The sequence below is a fragment of the Sorex araneus genome, chromosome 5 (genome assembly GCF_027595985.1).
Source record: "Sorex araneus isolate mSorAra2 chromosome 5, mSorAra2.pri, whole genome shotgun sequence".
Classification (NCBI taxonomy): domain Eukaryota; kingdom Metazoa; phylum Chordata; class Mammalia; order Eulipotyphla; family Soricidae; genus Sorex; species Sorex araneus.
Window position 1 is genome coordinate 160,146,725 of NC_073306.1, and position 16,558 is coordinate 160,163,282.

Consider the following 16,558-nt stretch of genomic DNA (forward strand, 5'->3'; position numbering starts at 1 on the left):
CCTGCAAATAAGCCAGACCTAGATTGATTCAGTATTCTCACTTAGGACCTGCATCTCTTGAGTCATAGTATAAGGCTAATCGTGATAAAATTCCCATCTCCCACCTCAACGCTGGTGGTCACAGTCTCTTTCCTTAAGAGCACACAAACCTGTACAGGAGTTGAGATCCACAGACAGATATCTCTCCTTAGAAATGAGAAATTAAGGGCTGCCAGAATGGTTTGGAGCCTTCTAAAATATAAAAGGCAACAGGATGAAGAGCTCACTTCAAACTTGAGTGATCATGAATGATTTTATGTGGAATCAAAGCATCTATACTCCACCTTCAAGGACAAGTAAAGGTTCTGATGAAGAAAGATGTGGAAGACCCAACCAGCTGAGTTCAGGCTATGAGAAGATCCAGAAAGGATGACAGGAAAGTTTGGCTGGAGTGACAAAATTATGAGGAGATCAAGAAAACATAAGCCTAGAGAGAGACAAGTCAAGGCCAAATCATATACCCAGGAATGGGGAGCCATGAAGACTTCTGAGTCTTCTGCGTAAAAGGACCTAGGAAAAGTGTTCTGTTACTGTTTTAGGTGACTCAACAGAACAAATGCATAGAGCAGTGGTCTTCATCCACAGGTCTGCAGTTGTAGAAAGGTTGAAATTTAATGGTCTACCACAGCAGTTCTGCTGGTCCCTGGACCAATATTCTGGTCCTCAGGTGCAAACGGTTGAAGAAGATACAAGGGCCCAAACAAAACTTAAATGTATTACAATAAAATACAAGATAATGAAAGTGGAATGTACTTGGAGAAATGAAAGTGGAAAGGCTATAAAACATGAAGTCACCAGAGTATATCTTCCTGGGGAACCAGGTGTCCTCCTTTCTCTGGTGGCTTTTTACCTCAGGAAGGAACAGTAACATGTGTAGCATTTCAGCCTAGCAAAGTCTCTGTTAGGAGGTACCCCAATCCCGGTAATGTTTTGTGGTATAAAAACAGGCTAGGGTATGAAATGTCATTCACTCTGGTCATTTTCATTCAGAAACTAGCCGGAGTCCTTTTTTTCATCTTCAACCAATGTATTTTATTCAATGTGAAAGTCACTAAATTAATTTTTTAACATAATAAGAGTAGAAATTGTCAATTTTAGAAGCACATATGCGAATTTCCCTGCACAGGAGAGAACATGAATCCCATTAGTTAAAAATAGCAGTTGTGCTCACTTTCCCCCACATGCTAATTTTAATAAACTTACTCTGAAATTAGCCTGCCACTATGAAGATAGCTGCTCATCAAAAATGTTCCCAGTAAGCACTAAGCTTGCCTCACAAGAGTTCAAGTAGTCCCAGGAAACTTTGAACAATGCAGAGTTCTAAAGGGAACTTGTCCTGATCTCACCAGACTTTGTCAGCCCCCTCTACCCGCTGTCATCCCGGCATCAGAACACCCCAACCAGCCCCCTCAAGGGTCATCTTGAACTCATTCTGCTCCATCTTCCTAATCCAGCTAGAGTCCTTTGTTTTTCAAAAAAATAATTTTTCTGAGTCATCCCTTGTTCTCTTTCCCACGGATGATGTGCCCCTTTATCATTTCAAATGACCACGTGCTCAAATATTCTACACTTACTGAGTACCTGCAAAGGGAAGGTCACAGTGATGACTGAGAAGGTCACAATTTAACAACATAGGTTCCTTATTCTCAAAGAGATCAAGACCTTTCGGGTCCAGTGGAAAGATAAACAAAGACCAGTTAGAAACCTGTATACTGAGTGGTGGGACTGGTCCATCAGGAAGTCATTGGGAATGTTGATGACTGAAAAGACCAGATTACTGGGGCTGGAGGGTGCAGTGGGTTGTGTGCTTGCCTTGCATGCAGTCAACCGGGGTTAAATTCCCAGCATCCTTGAGCCTTGCCAGAAGTAATTTCTGAGTGCAGACCAAGAATAACTCCTGAGCATTGCCAGGTGTGGCAAAAAGAAAAAAAAAAGATGGCTAGATTACTTATAGCTCACCTAAAATTTTTTTTTCCTGATTCCTGGTAGGATGACCCAATTTGTCTTTACATCCTCAGCCCCTGCTCCAATTCCTTGTATTCCTGCTAAAAAAAAATGCATTCAGCAACTCACCATTACCAGCTACATTACAGTATGTCCTTCCATCTGGCTTTGAAATTGTTCACCATCTAGTCCACCATGGTTACCTAACCTTGACTTCTGGTTACCTTGACTTACACCTCAGTCCATTTATTTCAGTCTGTATTTGGCAGCTTTTCTCAAAGATCCTCCTAGCTGAGTGTTCTTATCTTCTTGTAATAAGATGGGATGAAGTGATATTGGAGCCACAAAGCAGTGGGTGGTTGGGGGTGGGGGCGGGGTGGGATGAGCCACTAAGTTCATATCCTACAAAGCTTTTTCCCACGTCTTCAATCCCCACCAACTGCCTATATAGTGGTGACTGTCACTAATGGACACGCTTTACCTCTGATAACAATATTGATGAATGGAATACTCTGTGTTCCACCTTGACTCCATTTCCAGGAAACCTTCTCTCCTTTCTCCCGACTCACCCACCTCCCATTTTAGAATCCATATATTCAGCCTTCATGACCAAGGAAGAGAGCACCCAAAAGAACCCAGGAAACAGAGATGGGCTTTGGGTTGGGTTGCAGGGCTGCAACTCAGTTCAGAGTGCATGCTTCACAAGTTTAAAACCCTGGGTTCGGTCCTGGTACAGTGGAAGGAAAAAGGGACTGACATTTCCATTTCAGAGACTGATCTTAAGACATCAGGATGCACCCATCGCACCTTCCCCCATGACCCCATGAGGAAAGATCACCATTGAGCAAAGAACAAAATCAGAGTGTGAAGCAGGCAACTTGGTTCTCGGAGAGTCAATGAGAACAAGCACTGAGCTTGGCCTAATCAGCCTGGTGCAGTGAGCGGAGAGTAAGCTCTGGGGAACTAGAGAGGAAGAAGGATTAGTTGTGCTTGAAACCTGTTAGACTGGGGAGTGGGAGAAGGAAGGAGGAAAGTGCTCTGTCTCCATGGCTTCACACACTGAGATTTGCTGTAGTACAATAGCACAGCGGCAGGGCATTTGCCTTGCACGCAGCCGACCCGCGTTCAATTCCTTCATCCCTCTCGGAGAGCCCGGCAAGCTACTGAGAGTATCTCTCGCGCACGGCAGAACCTGGTAAGCTCCCCGTTGCGTATTCAATATGCCAAAAACAGTAAAATGTCTCACAATGGTGACGTTACTGGTGTCTGCCTGAGAAAATTGATGAGCAACGGGATGACAGTGACAGTGACAGTGACAACTTACACCAGGAGAAAAATTCATCCTTAGTAGGCATACAGTTCTATGAATTTGAACAACTTTATACACTCGCGTATTCATGATTGCACCCAGGGGATAGAATATGCCCATCATCCCCAAGGCTCTCCCGTTCCTGCACAATAAGGAACCCCACTGCCAGGTTTAGAAACCATTTATCTGGTTTTTGTGCCTTTCCAAGTTGTGCTTTTCCAAGAATTTCACACCAAGGGGACCCTATGGTAGGTACTTCTGAGACTCTGACTTCTTTGCATACCAACGGTGTTCTAGAAACTTTGAGGTCTTTGCACAAATAGCTGGTCTGTGCTAACTGGGCCCTGGGAGGAGTCTATGAGGTGGTTGTACTCCAGTGTAGCCCCTCAACAGTAAAGGACACTGGGATTCTCGGAGCCCTTTTCAGTTTTCAACAAATATAAATAAAAGTACTCTAAAAGAAACCATATCTTGTTAAACTGTGCAGCATGACCTGCAGGGTTTTTTTTATTTTGTTTTAAAACATAACTTATAATTTATCATCAGTGAATTTATTTTGCACATCTACCTTATATACTCTTGATAGCTTGCCGGGCCACACGGCAGAGTCTGGCAAGCTACTGGTGGCATATTTGATATGCCAAAAACAGTAACAACAAGTCTCACATGGAGATGTTACTGGTGCCTGCTTGAGCAAATTGATGAGCAACAGGATGACAGTGACAGTGACAGTGACCTTATATAGCTATATACCCAGGTTTGCATAAAAAGTTCTCAGGAGAAAAGAGATCATAGGTGGAAAGACTTTAAGAAGCCCTGCCGTAAGTCAGCCCCAAACTGGGTTTTGTGTGCACAGGTGTCTTTGTTCCTTCTGGGTAAATACCTAGGAGTCTTTACCTAGGGTTGTTTGGTTAAGTGTATGCTTGATTTTATAAGAAACTAAAAACTATTTTCCAAGGTGGCTGCACCATTTTCTCTTTCCCCAGTACTGAATAAGACTTCCAGATGATCCACATCCTTGTCCACATTAGGCTTGTCTGTTTTTGGTTGGTTTCCTGTTCTGATAAGTCTGCTACAGCATCCTGTTGGGGGCCAGACATACATTTCCCCAAAGGGAATGAAAAGTATATGTTGATGTGCTTATCTGCCATCCAAATTTCTTCTAGACAGTGCCATTATTCTTCCGCCCATTTTTAAAAAGGTGTTTGTTTATTATTGATTTAGGAGAGTGTACTTTATGTTCTGAAGATAAGATGTATTGTGCACACATTTTCTCCCAGATTATCTTTTCATTTTCTTAACAAAGTCTTTCCCAGAGCAGAGGTTTTTAATTTTCATTAAGTCTAATTTAGCCTTTTTCCTTCCTGGCTTGTGCTTTTGTGCCCTATATGCCCTCTTTAGCTTTTGACAGAAGCCTTCCAAACTTCAATTGGACCCAGGCATTTTTCCCAGCCTACCTTGCATCACCAGGCATCCACGTCACTCTGCTCAGACCAATGGCTGCAAGCAGATGTGATCAGCACAGCCGTCCTATCATCTCTCATTAAAAAAGACCCTTCCCAAACTAAGACCCTTCCCTCTGAGAACAGGGACAAGACAAGGATGCCCACTCTCTCCTCTTCTGTTCAATATAGTACTGGAAGTACTTGCAATAGCGATTAGGCAAGAAAAAGATATTAAGGGCATTCAGGTAGGAAAGGAAGAAATCAAGCTCTCACTATTCGCTGATGATATGATATTATACTTAGAAAACCCTAAAATCTCTACCAAAAAAACTCCTAGAAACAATAGACTCGTATAGTAAAGTTGCAGGCTATAAAATCAATACCCAAAAGTCCATGGCTTTCTTATATGCAAATAGTGAGAGAGAAGAAAGCAACATGATAAAAGCTATCCCGTTCACAATTGTGCCTCAAAAAATCAAATACCTCGGAATCAGCTTAACTAAGGACGTAAAGGACTTGTATAATGAAAACTACAAAACACTACTTCAGGAAATAAAAGAAGACATGAGGAAATGGAAAAATATCCCCTGCTCATGGATTGGAAGAATTAATATTGTCAAAATGGCAATTCTCCCCAAAGCATTGTACAAATTCAATGCAATCCCTATAGGGATACCCTTGTCATTCTTCAAAGAAATGGAGCAAGCGCTCCTGAAATTCATATGGAACAATAAGCCCCCACGAATAGCTAAAGCAATTCTTGGGAAAAAGAAAATGGGAGGAATCAACCTCCCCAACTTCCAACTCTACTACAAAGCGGTAGTCATTAAAACAACTTGGTACTGGAATAAAGGCAGAGCAGCAGACCAATGGAACAGGGTTGAATACTCTGACACATCCCCCCAAATATATGACCATCTAATCTTTGATAAGGGAGCAAAAAAGGCGAAGTGGAGCAAGGAAAGCATATTTAACAAATTGTGCTGGCAAAACTGGACAGCTACATGCAAAAAAATGGGCTTAGACCTCCACCTATCACCATGTACAAAAGTCAGATCAAAATGGATTAAGGACCTCAACATCAGACCAGAATCCCTAAGGTACACTGAAGACAAGGTCGGCAAAACCCTCCACGACATTGAAGCCAAAGGTATCTTCAAAGCTGACACGCCACTGGCCAAGCAAGTGAAAACAGAGATAAATAAATGGGACTATCTCAAACTAAGAAGCTTCTGCACCTCAAGAGAAACAGTGACCAAAGTACAAAGACAAACTACAGAATGGGAAAGGATATTTACGCAGTACCCATCCAATAAAGGGTTGATAACAAGGATATACAATGCACTGGTTGAACTCCACAAGAAGAAAACTGCCAACCCAATCAAAAAAAAAACAAAAAACAAAAAATGGGGTGATGAAATGAACAGAAACTTTCCTAAAGAAGAAATCCGAATGGCTCAGAGGCACATGAGAAAATGTTCCACATCACTAATCATCAGGGAAATGCAGATCAAAACAACCATGAGATATCATCTCACACCACAGAGACTGGCCCACATCCCTAAAAACAAAAACAACCGGTGTTGGCGTGGATGCGGGGAGAAAGGGACTCTTCTTCACTGCTGGTGGGAATGCCGACTGGTTCAGCCCTTTTGGAAAACAATATGGACGATTCTCAAAAAATTAGAAATTGAGCTTCCATTTGACCCAGGATTACCACTCCTGGGAATATACCCCGGAGAGGCAAAAAGGTATAGTAGAGATGGCATCTGTATTTCTATGTTCACTGCAGCACTGTTTACAATAGCCAGAATCTGGAAAAAACCAGAGTGCCCCAAAACAGATGACTGGTTAAAGAAACTCTGGTACATCTACACAATGGAATACTATGTAGCCGTCAGAAAACATGAAGTCATGAAATTTGCATATAAATGGATCAACATGGAAAGTATCATGTTGAGTGAAATGAGTCAGAAAGAAAGAGACAGACATAGACAGACATAGAAAGATTGCACTCATATGTGGAATATAATGTAACTGATAAGTACAAGTTGGCAATGATGCAACTTCTGGCAGATATCTCTCTGAACTTAGTTACTAAAATATAAAATACATAAACCCAAAACCGAGAGGCCGCTAAGTGTGGTCACTCGACCTCATACCTCTTCATCCTCAGCAATGGAAAACAAATTATCTAATGCTTCCTTTTCAGCAGGTCTGACTTTAGGGGAGAGACTCTCCAAACAATAATAGTGAGTTTTGTTGAAATATTGAATGCAATCAAAGTGAAAGTAAAGTGAAATTTATTAGTTACACAGGCAGGGGGGGCTAAGGGTGGGGGGGCTAGGGGCGTGGGAGGGTTAGGGGTGTGGGGGTGCGGGGTGGAGCTATACTGGGATTCTTGGTGGTGGAATATGTGCACTGGTGAAGGGATGGGTATTCGAGCATTGTATAACTGAGATTTAAACCTGAAAACTTTGTATCTTTCCACATGGTGACTCAATAAAAAAATTTTTTAAAAAAATGACCCTTCCCCTGGACATTCCCCCTCACTCCCTTACCTCCTTCCCTTGGCCAAGGCAGAAGGGGACAGCAACCCAGCTTTAACCCTACAGTTGTGGACTTCCCTGGAAGATGCAGTAAAGCACCACGATAGAAGAAACCTGAGTTTTTAACTGACTCATGGAGTAAAACTTCTCTCCCAGACCAAACTGTAGCACTGTATCATTGTCATCCCGTTGTTCATCGATTTGCTCGAGCGGGCACTAGTAACGTTGCTACCGTGAGACTTGTTACTGTTTTTGGCATATCGAATACACCATGGGTAGATTGCCAGATTCTGCCGTATGGGCGGGATAGTCTCGGTAGCTTGCTGGGCTCTCTGAGAAGGACAAAAGAATCGAACCCGGATCAGCTTCGTGTAAGGCAAACGCCCTACCCACTGTGCTCTCGGTCCAAACTGCCACACTATTAACATGAGACCACACTATGAAAGAGACCTAAATGTCTATCTTTTTCTCAGTATATATTTTGATTTGTGAACATGGTTCCAGTAGTTCCTGGTCTTAAACCTAACTCCCTCTCTTAGGAAGTTAAAAATAAAACACATCCACAGGACCCCGCCTATATTGTGTGGTGAGTCTATGCACACAATTGCACTGAAGTTTTCCACAGCTCAGGACTAACTCAGGGGCAGCAGAATACAATCTTGCTCTTGGCTGGGGCAGTAACGTGAAGTTCATGCCAGGCCCTGAGCAGTAAAAGAGCTCGATACCAGTTTTTTCCTTCATTCACCCGTTGTGTCATGAGATGGTACATACAAGGGGTCAGAAGAGGCCTGAGAGGGAAAAAGAGAAGAAACAGCACAGGCATTGGCCTACCAATTCCTAGACTGAGACAGAAAGAAGTGTAGGTAACTGGAAGATCCAGGGCGCATGTGTGCCCTCACCCTGTCCCCCCTGCAGAGTGCTAAGTCCTGCTACATGGCCTCCTACAACTTAAATTCAAGGATCATGAAAGGGAGAGATGATGCTTCCACTTCCCCCACGATGAGGGGGGTCATGTCTTTCTCTCCCAGAGGGAGCAACACGACGCTCACCATAACCATGCTGCCAGACCCCATGGCAGGCTGTTTCACTCGGGGAGCCCCTGAGGGGGGTGGGTGAGACCCCTCCCCACCCCAAGGGGCCCAGCCCTGGCAGCCAAAAACCTCCAGAACTCAACTGCTACCATGCTCACGGCCACTCTCCACATGCTCATGCCAAGCCTCACCCATGAGTGAACCCCCAGAAAACCCAAGTATGTGGGACTTTGTGACTGAGAACTCTGGGTTCAATGGGACCAGGATCAGAGATCATCTGCTCATATCACCCCCATCCTCCACCCCATACCCAGCAACTCAGCAGTCGCTCTCATAAGCCACCCCCAGCTGGCGTCAGATAAGTTTGTCATTGACCACCATCCAAGTCACACATCCTTCTCTCCCGGAAGGGAGCAACATGACGCTCGCCATCACCATGCCACTGGAACCCACGCCAGGCTGTTTCACTCCGGGCACCCCAGAGGCGGGTGGGTGAGACCCCCAGCCCAGGCAGCCGAAAACCTCCAGAACTCAACACTGCCCTCCTCATGGCCACTCTCCACATGCTCAGGCAGAGCATGACTCACGAGTGAATCTTTCCCTGGACCACGTGGCCACGTTCACGGCCGTGTGACATTTCATAGGACACAGCCTACCCTTACTCCAAGAGTATCTCACCACATTTGATAGGATTCAAAGTAGAAGGCAAACAACCTTAGAGGGAAATATTATATTATTTCGGTTCTGCTTTGGGGGAGGGATTGAGGTTCGGGATGGAAACACCCAAAATATGAAGGTGTAATGGTGGTGGGATTGGTGTTTAACTATTAAATGTAATCAAATATTGTTAACTACTTTATAAAATAAAAAAATTAAAAAAAAAACAATGGGAGGTTGTCATAGGAATTTGGATGTCAGAGTAATGTGGTTACATTTTCATTTTTTGAACACCTTCATTCTGCCCCAAAATCCACTCTATCTGTATCATGACCACTAAACACAGCTTGTCAGGCAAAGGTGTGGGCACCCAGGAGCATAATTTCACTTGATCCTCACAATTAGAGCACCTATAATGCAACTATTTATGATCCTATTTTAAAGGGAGAGAAAAGAAGTACAGAAAAGTTGCACAATGTCTCTCTCCATCCATCCTGTCCTTCTGGAAAAAAAAAAACTCCTCTGGGTCAGAGCTAATCTGAAGGGTTACAGTGTATACTTCACATGCGCAAGCCCAGGTTCAATATCGTGACACTATTTGGCCCCTTGAATACTGCTGGCAAACCCCGAGCACCAGGTTAGGTGCAGCACCTGAGCCCGCCAGTGTGCCCCAAACAAATCAAATATATTCCCTAAATATTGTCTGCCATGGAGGCAGGGGGAGGGTGGGGAAGGGGGGCATGCTGGGGATATTGGTGGTGGGGGATGTGCACTGGTGGAGGGATGGGTGTTTGATCATTGCGTGATTGTAACCCAAACATGAAAGCTTGTAACTATCTCATGGTGGTTCAATAAAATTTAAATAATAATAATAATAATAAATATATATATTCCCTAGGCCTTGAAGCAATGCAGCAACACAGGATCGAATGCAATGCAATGGGAGAACTGATCCACACAATCAAGTTGGGAGAGGGGTCGAGAGTGAGGGGCACTGAGGCCCTCTGGAGAGGGAGGTGGGCACACTGGTGATGGGTGTGATGTTGGAATTACGAACATGGAAACCATCACTAACAATATTGTAAATTACAGAACCACTATCAATAAAAAATAGTTTAAAAAATAGCCCCCAGGGCTCCCACCCCCTTATCACATGCGCCTGGGCTGGGTCTGGACATGAATCAAGGCCTCAGCCAGACCATTCCAGTCCTGAGTGATTTCTCTTGGGGCAGGCGACTGGCTTAAATGAGGGCTCAAATGGGAGATCCTGTGTGCCCTACTAAATAAGAGTTTCAGTCTTACCCTCTGATCTTGGACTGAGACTTAAACCTGTCGGCAAGCAGACCCAAAGATGGAGAGAAAGCTCCCGTTTGAGTTAGATCTGGCTGTATCCAAGACCATCTCTACCTCCTTCTGGCCCACCTCATACAATGTGTCCAAGGAATTACTGTCTGCTGTATTTGTCTGCTGGAGCAATTTGCCTTAACTAGGTAGCATGATAATAATAGTTACTTCTCTGAGAGTCTGGGAGGTTAAAAACACAAAATAAAGTGTGGAGTGGGGCCATACTCCTTAGTCAGACTCTAGAGATGGAATCTCCTGGCCTCTTACTATCTTCTGGGAGTCACCATTCATCTTGGGCCTTCCAGATAACCCAAGATTCTGCCTCAGTCATTACATGCCCTCATTGCCTTGTGTTTTGTGCGAGGTTTAGCCCCTGAACATATCACTGAGGTTAGGAAATCTAACCCATAGCATCACCCTCTGAGCCAAATGACTTTAGGTTGGGTTTCTGACCAAAAAATAGGCAGAGGTAAAACTCATCCCATATTTCAGTCAATAACCAAGACCCAAAGCTGTAACACCCTTGATAATGGGGCTAGACTCAATGAAGAGATTGTCTCTCTCTCCTCCAACGATCTATTTCAGGCATGTTCTCAGGATTTATTCTCTTCTATCTGCTTCTAGGCCATCCCAAACAATACGTCCCAGGAATAAGAAATTGAGTGCTATCGAATTAATTTGCTAAAACTCAAATAGAGAAACTGAATGAGGCTTACTTTCTCAGAGGGCACTAGGTCAAGATGACCCGGATTTTTTATCTTAGAAATAAAAAGTTATCAATAGTCTACACTGATGCATTTCAAGATTACCCCCTGATTTGAAAAGATCACCTCAGGTAATGGTAAGAAGAACATTTCTCCCTCCCTAGACATTTAATTTCCAAAACAGAAAAGAAGGCATGCTCTCTGCACATGCATGGCCCTGTTTACTTCAGGGCCCTGAGAGGAGGCTGTAATTTCAGCTTGTTATACTAAAAATATGAAAATAAAACTGATCTCTGTAGGATCATTTGAAATGAAAACTGTTTCCTAGAGGCAGGCCAAGGCAGCAAACTGATTGAAAGAGAACAAGGAGCTCCAGGCAGGAAGGGCAATGGAGTGTGAATCCAGGCAGGAAGACCCACAATTCCACAGAGACCGACATGAGAGCTGCAAAAGGCTTGTCCTGCCCATGACAGAGTCGGGGCATTGCTTCCACCAGGTCCCAAACAGCTTTGAAACACTCCTAGCTGATGTGCTCTTCCCTGAGTCCAGCTTGCTCTCCTCCTGACGGCTTCTCCTGTCAAGATTCTGCCCCAGGCCTCCATGCAGCTCTACCAACCACTCTCAATCTCTGGTCTTCCTTGGTCTGCCTCTTGGTATCTGCCCACGCCTTCTCCTCTTTTTAACAGTCTCTTCTAAAAGTGCCAGTCATATGACTAAGAGTCTGTCCTAACTCCCAAATGTGATCAGCTTGAATTTCTTAACTGTCTTCTATCTGCAAAGACTATTTCCAAGTAGCATGGCATTCATAGCCCCTAGGGGCCAAGGAAGAGGGGCTATGTCAGGACTCAGGACTCTATCCGAGGCAGGAGTGGGTGGAGGGCGGTGGGCAGAACACACAATTTAACCCATGATAGTGGATTCAGGAGGAAAGTCAGAAACCTGCATTTTCCCCCACATGCAGAAATATTTCCCACCTCACACGCTGGTGAAAACGAGGCTGGCTAAATCTCTCCATCTTAACTACAGACCCAAGAAATAGTTGTTGGTTATTATGAAGGCAGAGGCAAGTTCATTTTCACACCCCCAGGTCCCTCGCTGCAGGCTTTCCACAGTCTAGGCCTTTAATGAATGTCTGTGGGAGGAAGAAGGCATTACTCAGGAGAAACTGCACTGGGCTCGGCAAGACGACTCCTTTCAGGATCTTGACTTCTTCCATCTGCATTTATCGAGCACCTGCTGTGTATGGAACTGAGTGTGCAGGCACCGGGAACAGATGGCTCGATAAAAGACTACATTTCAATGTGGTCAGTGTAGGCCCACAGGAAGAGGCAACCAGGGCACAGGCCAGCAACTTCCTTCTTTGGCCGCTCCATCCTTCCCAGTTCATTTTTGAAAATAGGGCTCCTCCCCCAGCAGTGCTCAGGGACCCGAGGGCCAATGAAATGCTTATCAGGGTGGTGCCTGGTGGTGGTCCAGGGCCAGCCCACCTGGTTCTGGGGGGAGAGTTGCAGGGTTCAGGATCAAACCTTAGGTTGGATCCATATGATAAGGATCAAAGCATGTGCTCCAGCCCTCGATGCCATCCCCCGGCCCACTCCGTTCCATTCTTTAGTATGCGCTTATGATTCATGGCCTGGGTCTCCTCCCCAACTATCATCTGATTCAGTTCTTTGAGGCAGAGGGATTATTTGTCTTCACCGACACCAAGCACCAAGCAATGTACCTGACTCCTAAGAGATATCCAGTTAAATTGTATGTTAGAACTGTAATTATTCTGCTGCTGTTCTGAGCCGGGCCTCGGAATGTGATGCAGAACCCCCTTCAGCCTCCTTAACTAAAAGACGTGATTCTTCTCTGTTTGTAGGGACAGCCCCTCAATGCTGAGGGAGAGAGGGCCATTTCTAATGATGCTTTACCCATTGGTAGACCTGATGCGCTGGTGGTCAGTGTGGCAGTGCTTAGCGATCACCAGGGCTGCACCCTGCATGGATAATGCTCTACCCCCTCAGCTACCCCTCCCACACTGAGTATAACCTTCACTGAGCCAAGAGATGAAATGTCCCTGGGTCCAGAGGCTGCCGGGGGAGCAGGGCACGGCTTACAGCGCAACAGATCTTAATTCCAGACAGTCGGGAGTGCTTTCTTTCCATCGACCAACACCAGACAAATCAAACCAGAGGAGAGAAAAGACATGACATCCCAACACCCTTCGGAAACACCATGCTTTGCCTACACAGGGCATGGTGCTCTGTTATCCAACTGATGCCAAAGCAGTGGGTGACTGGAGAAGGAAGAGAGCCCAGGGGCTTCCTTTCCAACAATTCCCAAAGGCAAGATATGGGAACTCTGTGCCCAGGAGCAAAGCGAGAAGCTTGTTTGATCTTGGGAGTGGGGATGGTTCTAAGGAGTCAATGGGGACTAAGGGGGGGGGGGGGGGAGGAGGCAAGGGGGGCGGGTCCTTAGGGCAAGTGCATCACTCACACTCTCAGCTGGGCAAGTGTGGCAGTCTGCTCCAGCCAGCCCCAAACCACCCACCAAGGTTGGGCAGCAGAAATGTCCTGCAGTGAATGCAAGGGTGTCGGTGACCAAAAGCAAAAATTAAAATAAAAAATTGAGGGCCGGTTGGGGGTGGCGGGGGTGGGGGCGGGCGTGGGGAAACTGGGTCTTCTCTTGCTTCCAGACTTTCGCAGAAGTGTTTTAGCTAGTGGCAGTGGCGAGGCGCGCCCTGCACGTCACCGAGCGTGCCTGCGATGCTGAACACGTGCAGAAGGCGCGGGGTCTGTGCAGGAGGGCAGGCCCCAGGCCCGGGGGTGCCGGGGTGCCGGGGCTGCGACGGGTGGGGCCCGGAACTCCAGCGCCCGAAGCTGGGCTACAGTGGGAGTTCCGCCTCTGCACGGTGCGACCCCGGGGCCCGGCTTTGTCCCCCTCCCCTCCCGCTCGCCCCTCCCGGACTCCCCGTTTCCGTTCCGGCCCGGGCCGGCCAATCCTCGGGCTCCCCGAAGCCCCGGCCGGGTGGGGCTTGGCGCCTCCCACCCCGCGCGCCCCCAGCCCGCGCTCACCTCGCTCACCAGCCCGTGCCAGTCGCTCTCGCTCCGGTCGCCGTTCATGGCCGCTGCGGCCCGCGGCCCGGCCTCCCGGGCAGCCCCGCCAGGCCCCGCGCCGCCGAGCTCCGCGCGCGCCGCCACGTCAGCCTCCGCCGGGAGGGAGGAGCCGCGCCCCGCGCCCGCGCCGCCCCGGGACCGGGCCCCGCGCGCCGGCCTCGGCTCCCGCGGGCCAGCTCGGGGCCGCCTGCACCCCCGCCCCACCCGGCCGCCTCCTACCCTGCGCCAGAGCGCCCGGCCGCCTCCCTCCCGCGAGGCTCGGGCCCACCCCGGCACACAGTAGGCCCTCACCGGCTGTTGTCGGAGGCCAGGTGCACGGGAAGGGGGGGCAGGGGCAGCACTGCCTTCGGACTGCCCACTCGCATTTATTATCTTTTGTTAATGTATTGATTGAGAGCGATTAATGTATTGATTAAGCTACCCGGATGAGAGTATCCCGCCCATAGGGCAGAGCCTGGCAAGCTACCAAGAGTATCCCCCCCTCCTCCCCGCCACGGCAGAACCTGGCAAGCTACCCATGGCGTATTCCATATGCCAAAAACAGTAACAAGTCTCACAATGGAGACGTTACTGGTGCCCACTTCAGCAAATGGATGGACAACAGGATGACAGTGCTACTACAGTGTTACAGTATTGATTGAGATCCTCTGCCTGCTTCCCCCAGTCTCCCGGGACCCAGGGGTCATGCCCATAAGCCACCCCTGCTGGCACCAGATAATCTCCTCATCCTCATGGGAGGTGTTCAGGGTCCAGAACTCACTCACAGCTGCTTCTCCCAGAAGGGAGCATAAAATGAGGCCCCCATAACCATGCCACCAGACTCCGAGGGGGGGGGGGCAATGAGAACCCTCCCAGCCCCAAGGGACCCAGCCCAGCAGCTGACCTCCACTACCCTATGGCTGCCACGCTCCAGGCCACTTTCCATACGCCCGGGTCCAGCTTCACATACCAGTGAACATATTCCTGGGCTGCATAGCTGCTTTCGCTTTCGACACATCACAAGACACTCCCCACTCATTTTCCATACCTCTCGGAGAGCTTGGCAAGCTACGGAGGATATCCCGCCCACATGGTAGAGCCTGGCAAGCTACCAGTGATGTATTCAACTTGCCAAAAACAGTAACAATATCGTCCTTTTCATGTTCCTGGAGCGAGCAGATGCCACTGGGCTACACTCGCACGCAACAGAAACGAATGGAGACGTTACTGGCGCCCACTGAGCAATCGATGAGCAACGGGATGACAGTGATACAGTAATTGATTGAGATGTTGGTGGTTCACAAGACTATTGCTGTTCGTTTCCCCGTGCACGTAGTCCAACGCTGCACCCTTCACCGCCTTCACTGGCACAGTCGCAGCCACGTCCACATGCCCCGCCAGCTCAGTTTTGTGGATCAGACTTTGATACCGCCCTATAAGGTGGGTGTTGTGCCTTTACTTTTCTTTTCTTCTTTTTCTTTTATTTGTGTTAATTCATTTTTTAAATTTTAATCACCCTGAGATAGACAGTCATAGGATGGTCCAATACCCGTCTCTTCACCAGTGTACATTTTCTCACCACGAATGTCCCCAGTTTCCCTCCTGCCCTGCCCCCTTTATAGCAGACCCTTTTCCTCCGCCGCTTCCTCCCTCCTTCCCTCTCTCCCTCTCCTTCCCCTCCACCCCCCCCTTTGGGCATTATGACTTGCAATACAGATACTGAAAGTTTATCATGCATATCCCTTTACCTACTTTCAGCATTCAGCTCTTGCTCAGAATCATCATTTCCAACTATTATTGTTGTAGTGGTTCCTTCTCTGTCCTAACTGCCCTCTGCACCCCCCACACACACACCTCCTAAACTTGTGTGTGCCCTTTCCGGAAGGGAGAAACAGCCCTGCCAAGTGGAGAATCAGACTCTGCTAGGATTTCCACTCCAAAAGGTTCTTTCCAGCATCTCAGAAGCAAGGTCTTACACCATATTACATACTGTTGCTCATGGGAAACTAAAAAAAAAAAAAAAAAAAGATGTGAAGACATCACCAGCCTGTTTCCCAGCCATTGTCTGTAACTTGGACATGTACACCCTGCCATATGAGTCAGTGGTTGCCCAGGTACCTTGCTAGTGGAGAACCCGTGATCACGGCCAGAAACTCAGGCCAGAGCTTCGATGGTGAAGAGCCGGGTGCCAGCAACCACTGTGAAGAACACCAAGAGTCCCAGCTGCGTGCAGCAGTCCTACTGGGACACACCCAACCTACTGACTCTCGGACCCCACGCTTAATAAACTCAGGTTTAGAACCACTCGGGGATGGTACGTGTCAGTCAATAACTGCTAATTGCTATGGATGGTAATTAGCTCCTGGTAGTTCCTTGTCTGAAAAAGATACTGCAACACATTCTGGCAGCCAGGCACTACGTAAAGGAGCCATCTAGGCACCACATTTATTTAGCAC

General features: G+C 47.3%; 1 protein-coding gene across 2 annotated transcripts in view; it reads right to left on the minus strand.

Moving 5' to 3' along the window:
• Nucleotides 1-14,237, minus strand: part of CCDC149 (coiled-coil domain containing 149) — a 155,707-nt gene extending 141,470 nt beyond the window's left edge. For both annotated transcript variants that reach the window (XM_055138444.1, XM_055138443.1), the window contains exon 1: nucleotides 14,082-14,237. In XM_055138444.1, the coding sequence (XP_054994419.1) occupies nucleotides 14,082-14,129 (48 nt within the window). In that variant the 5' untranslated portion in view covers nucleotides 14,130-14,237. The remainder of the gene's footprint in view (nucleotides 1-14,081) is intronic.
• Between the last annotated feature and the right edge of the window lie 2,321 nt (nucleotides 14,238-16,558).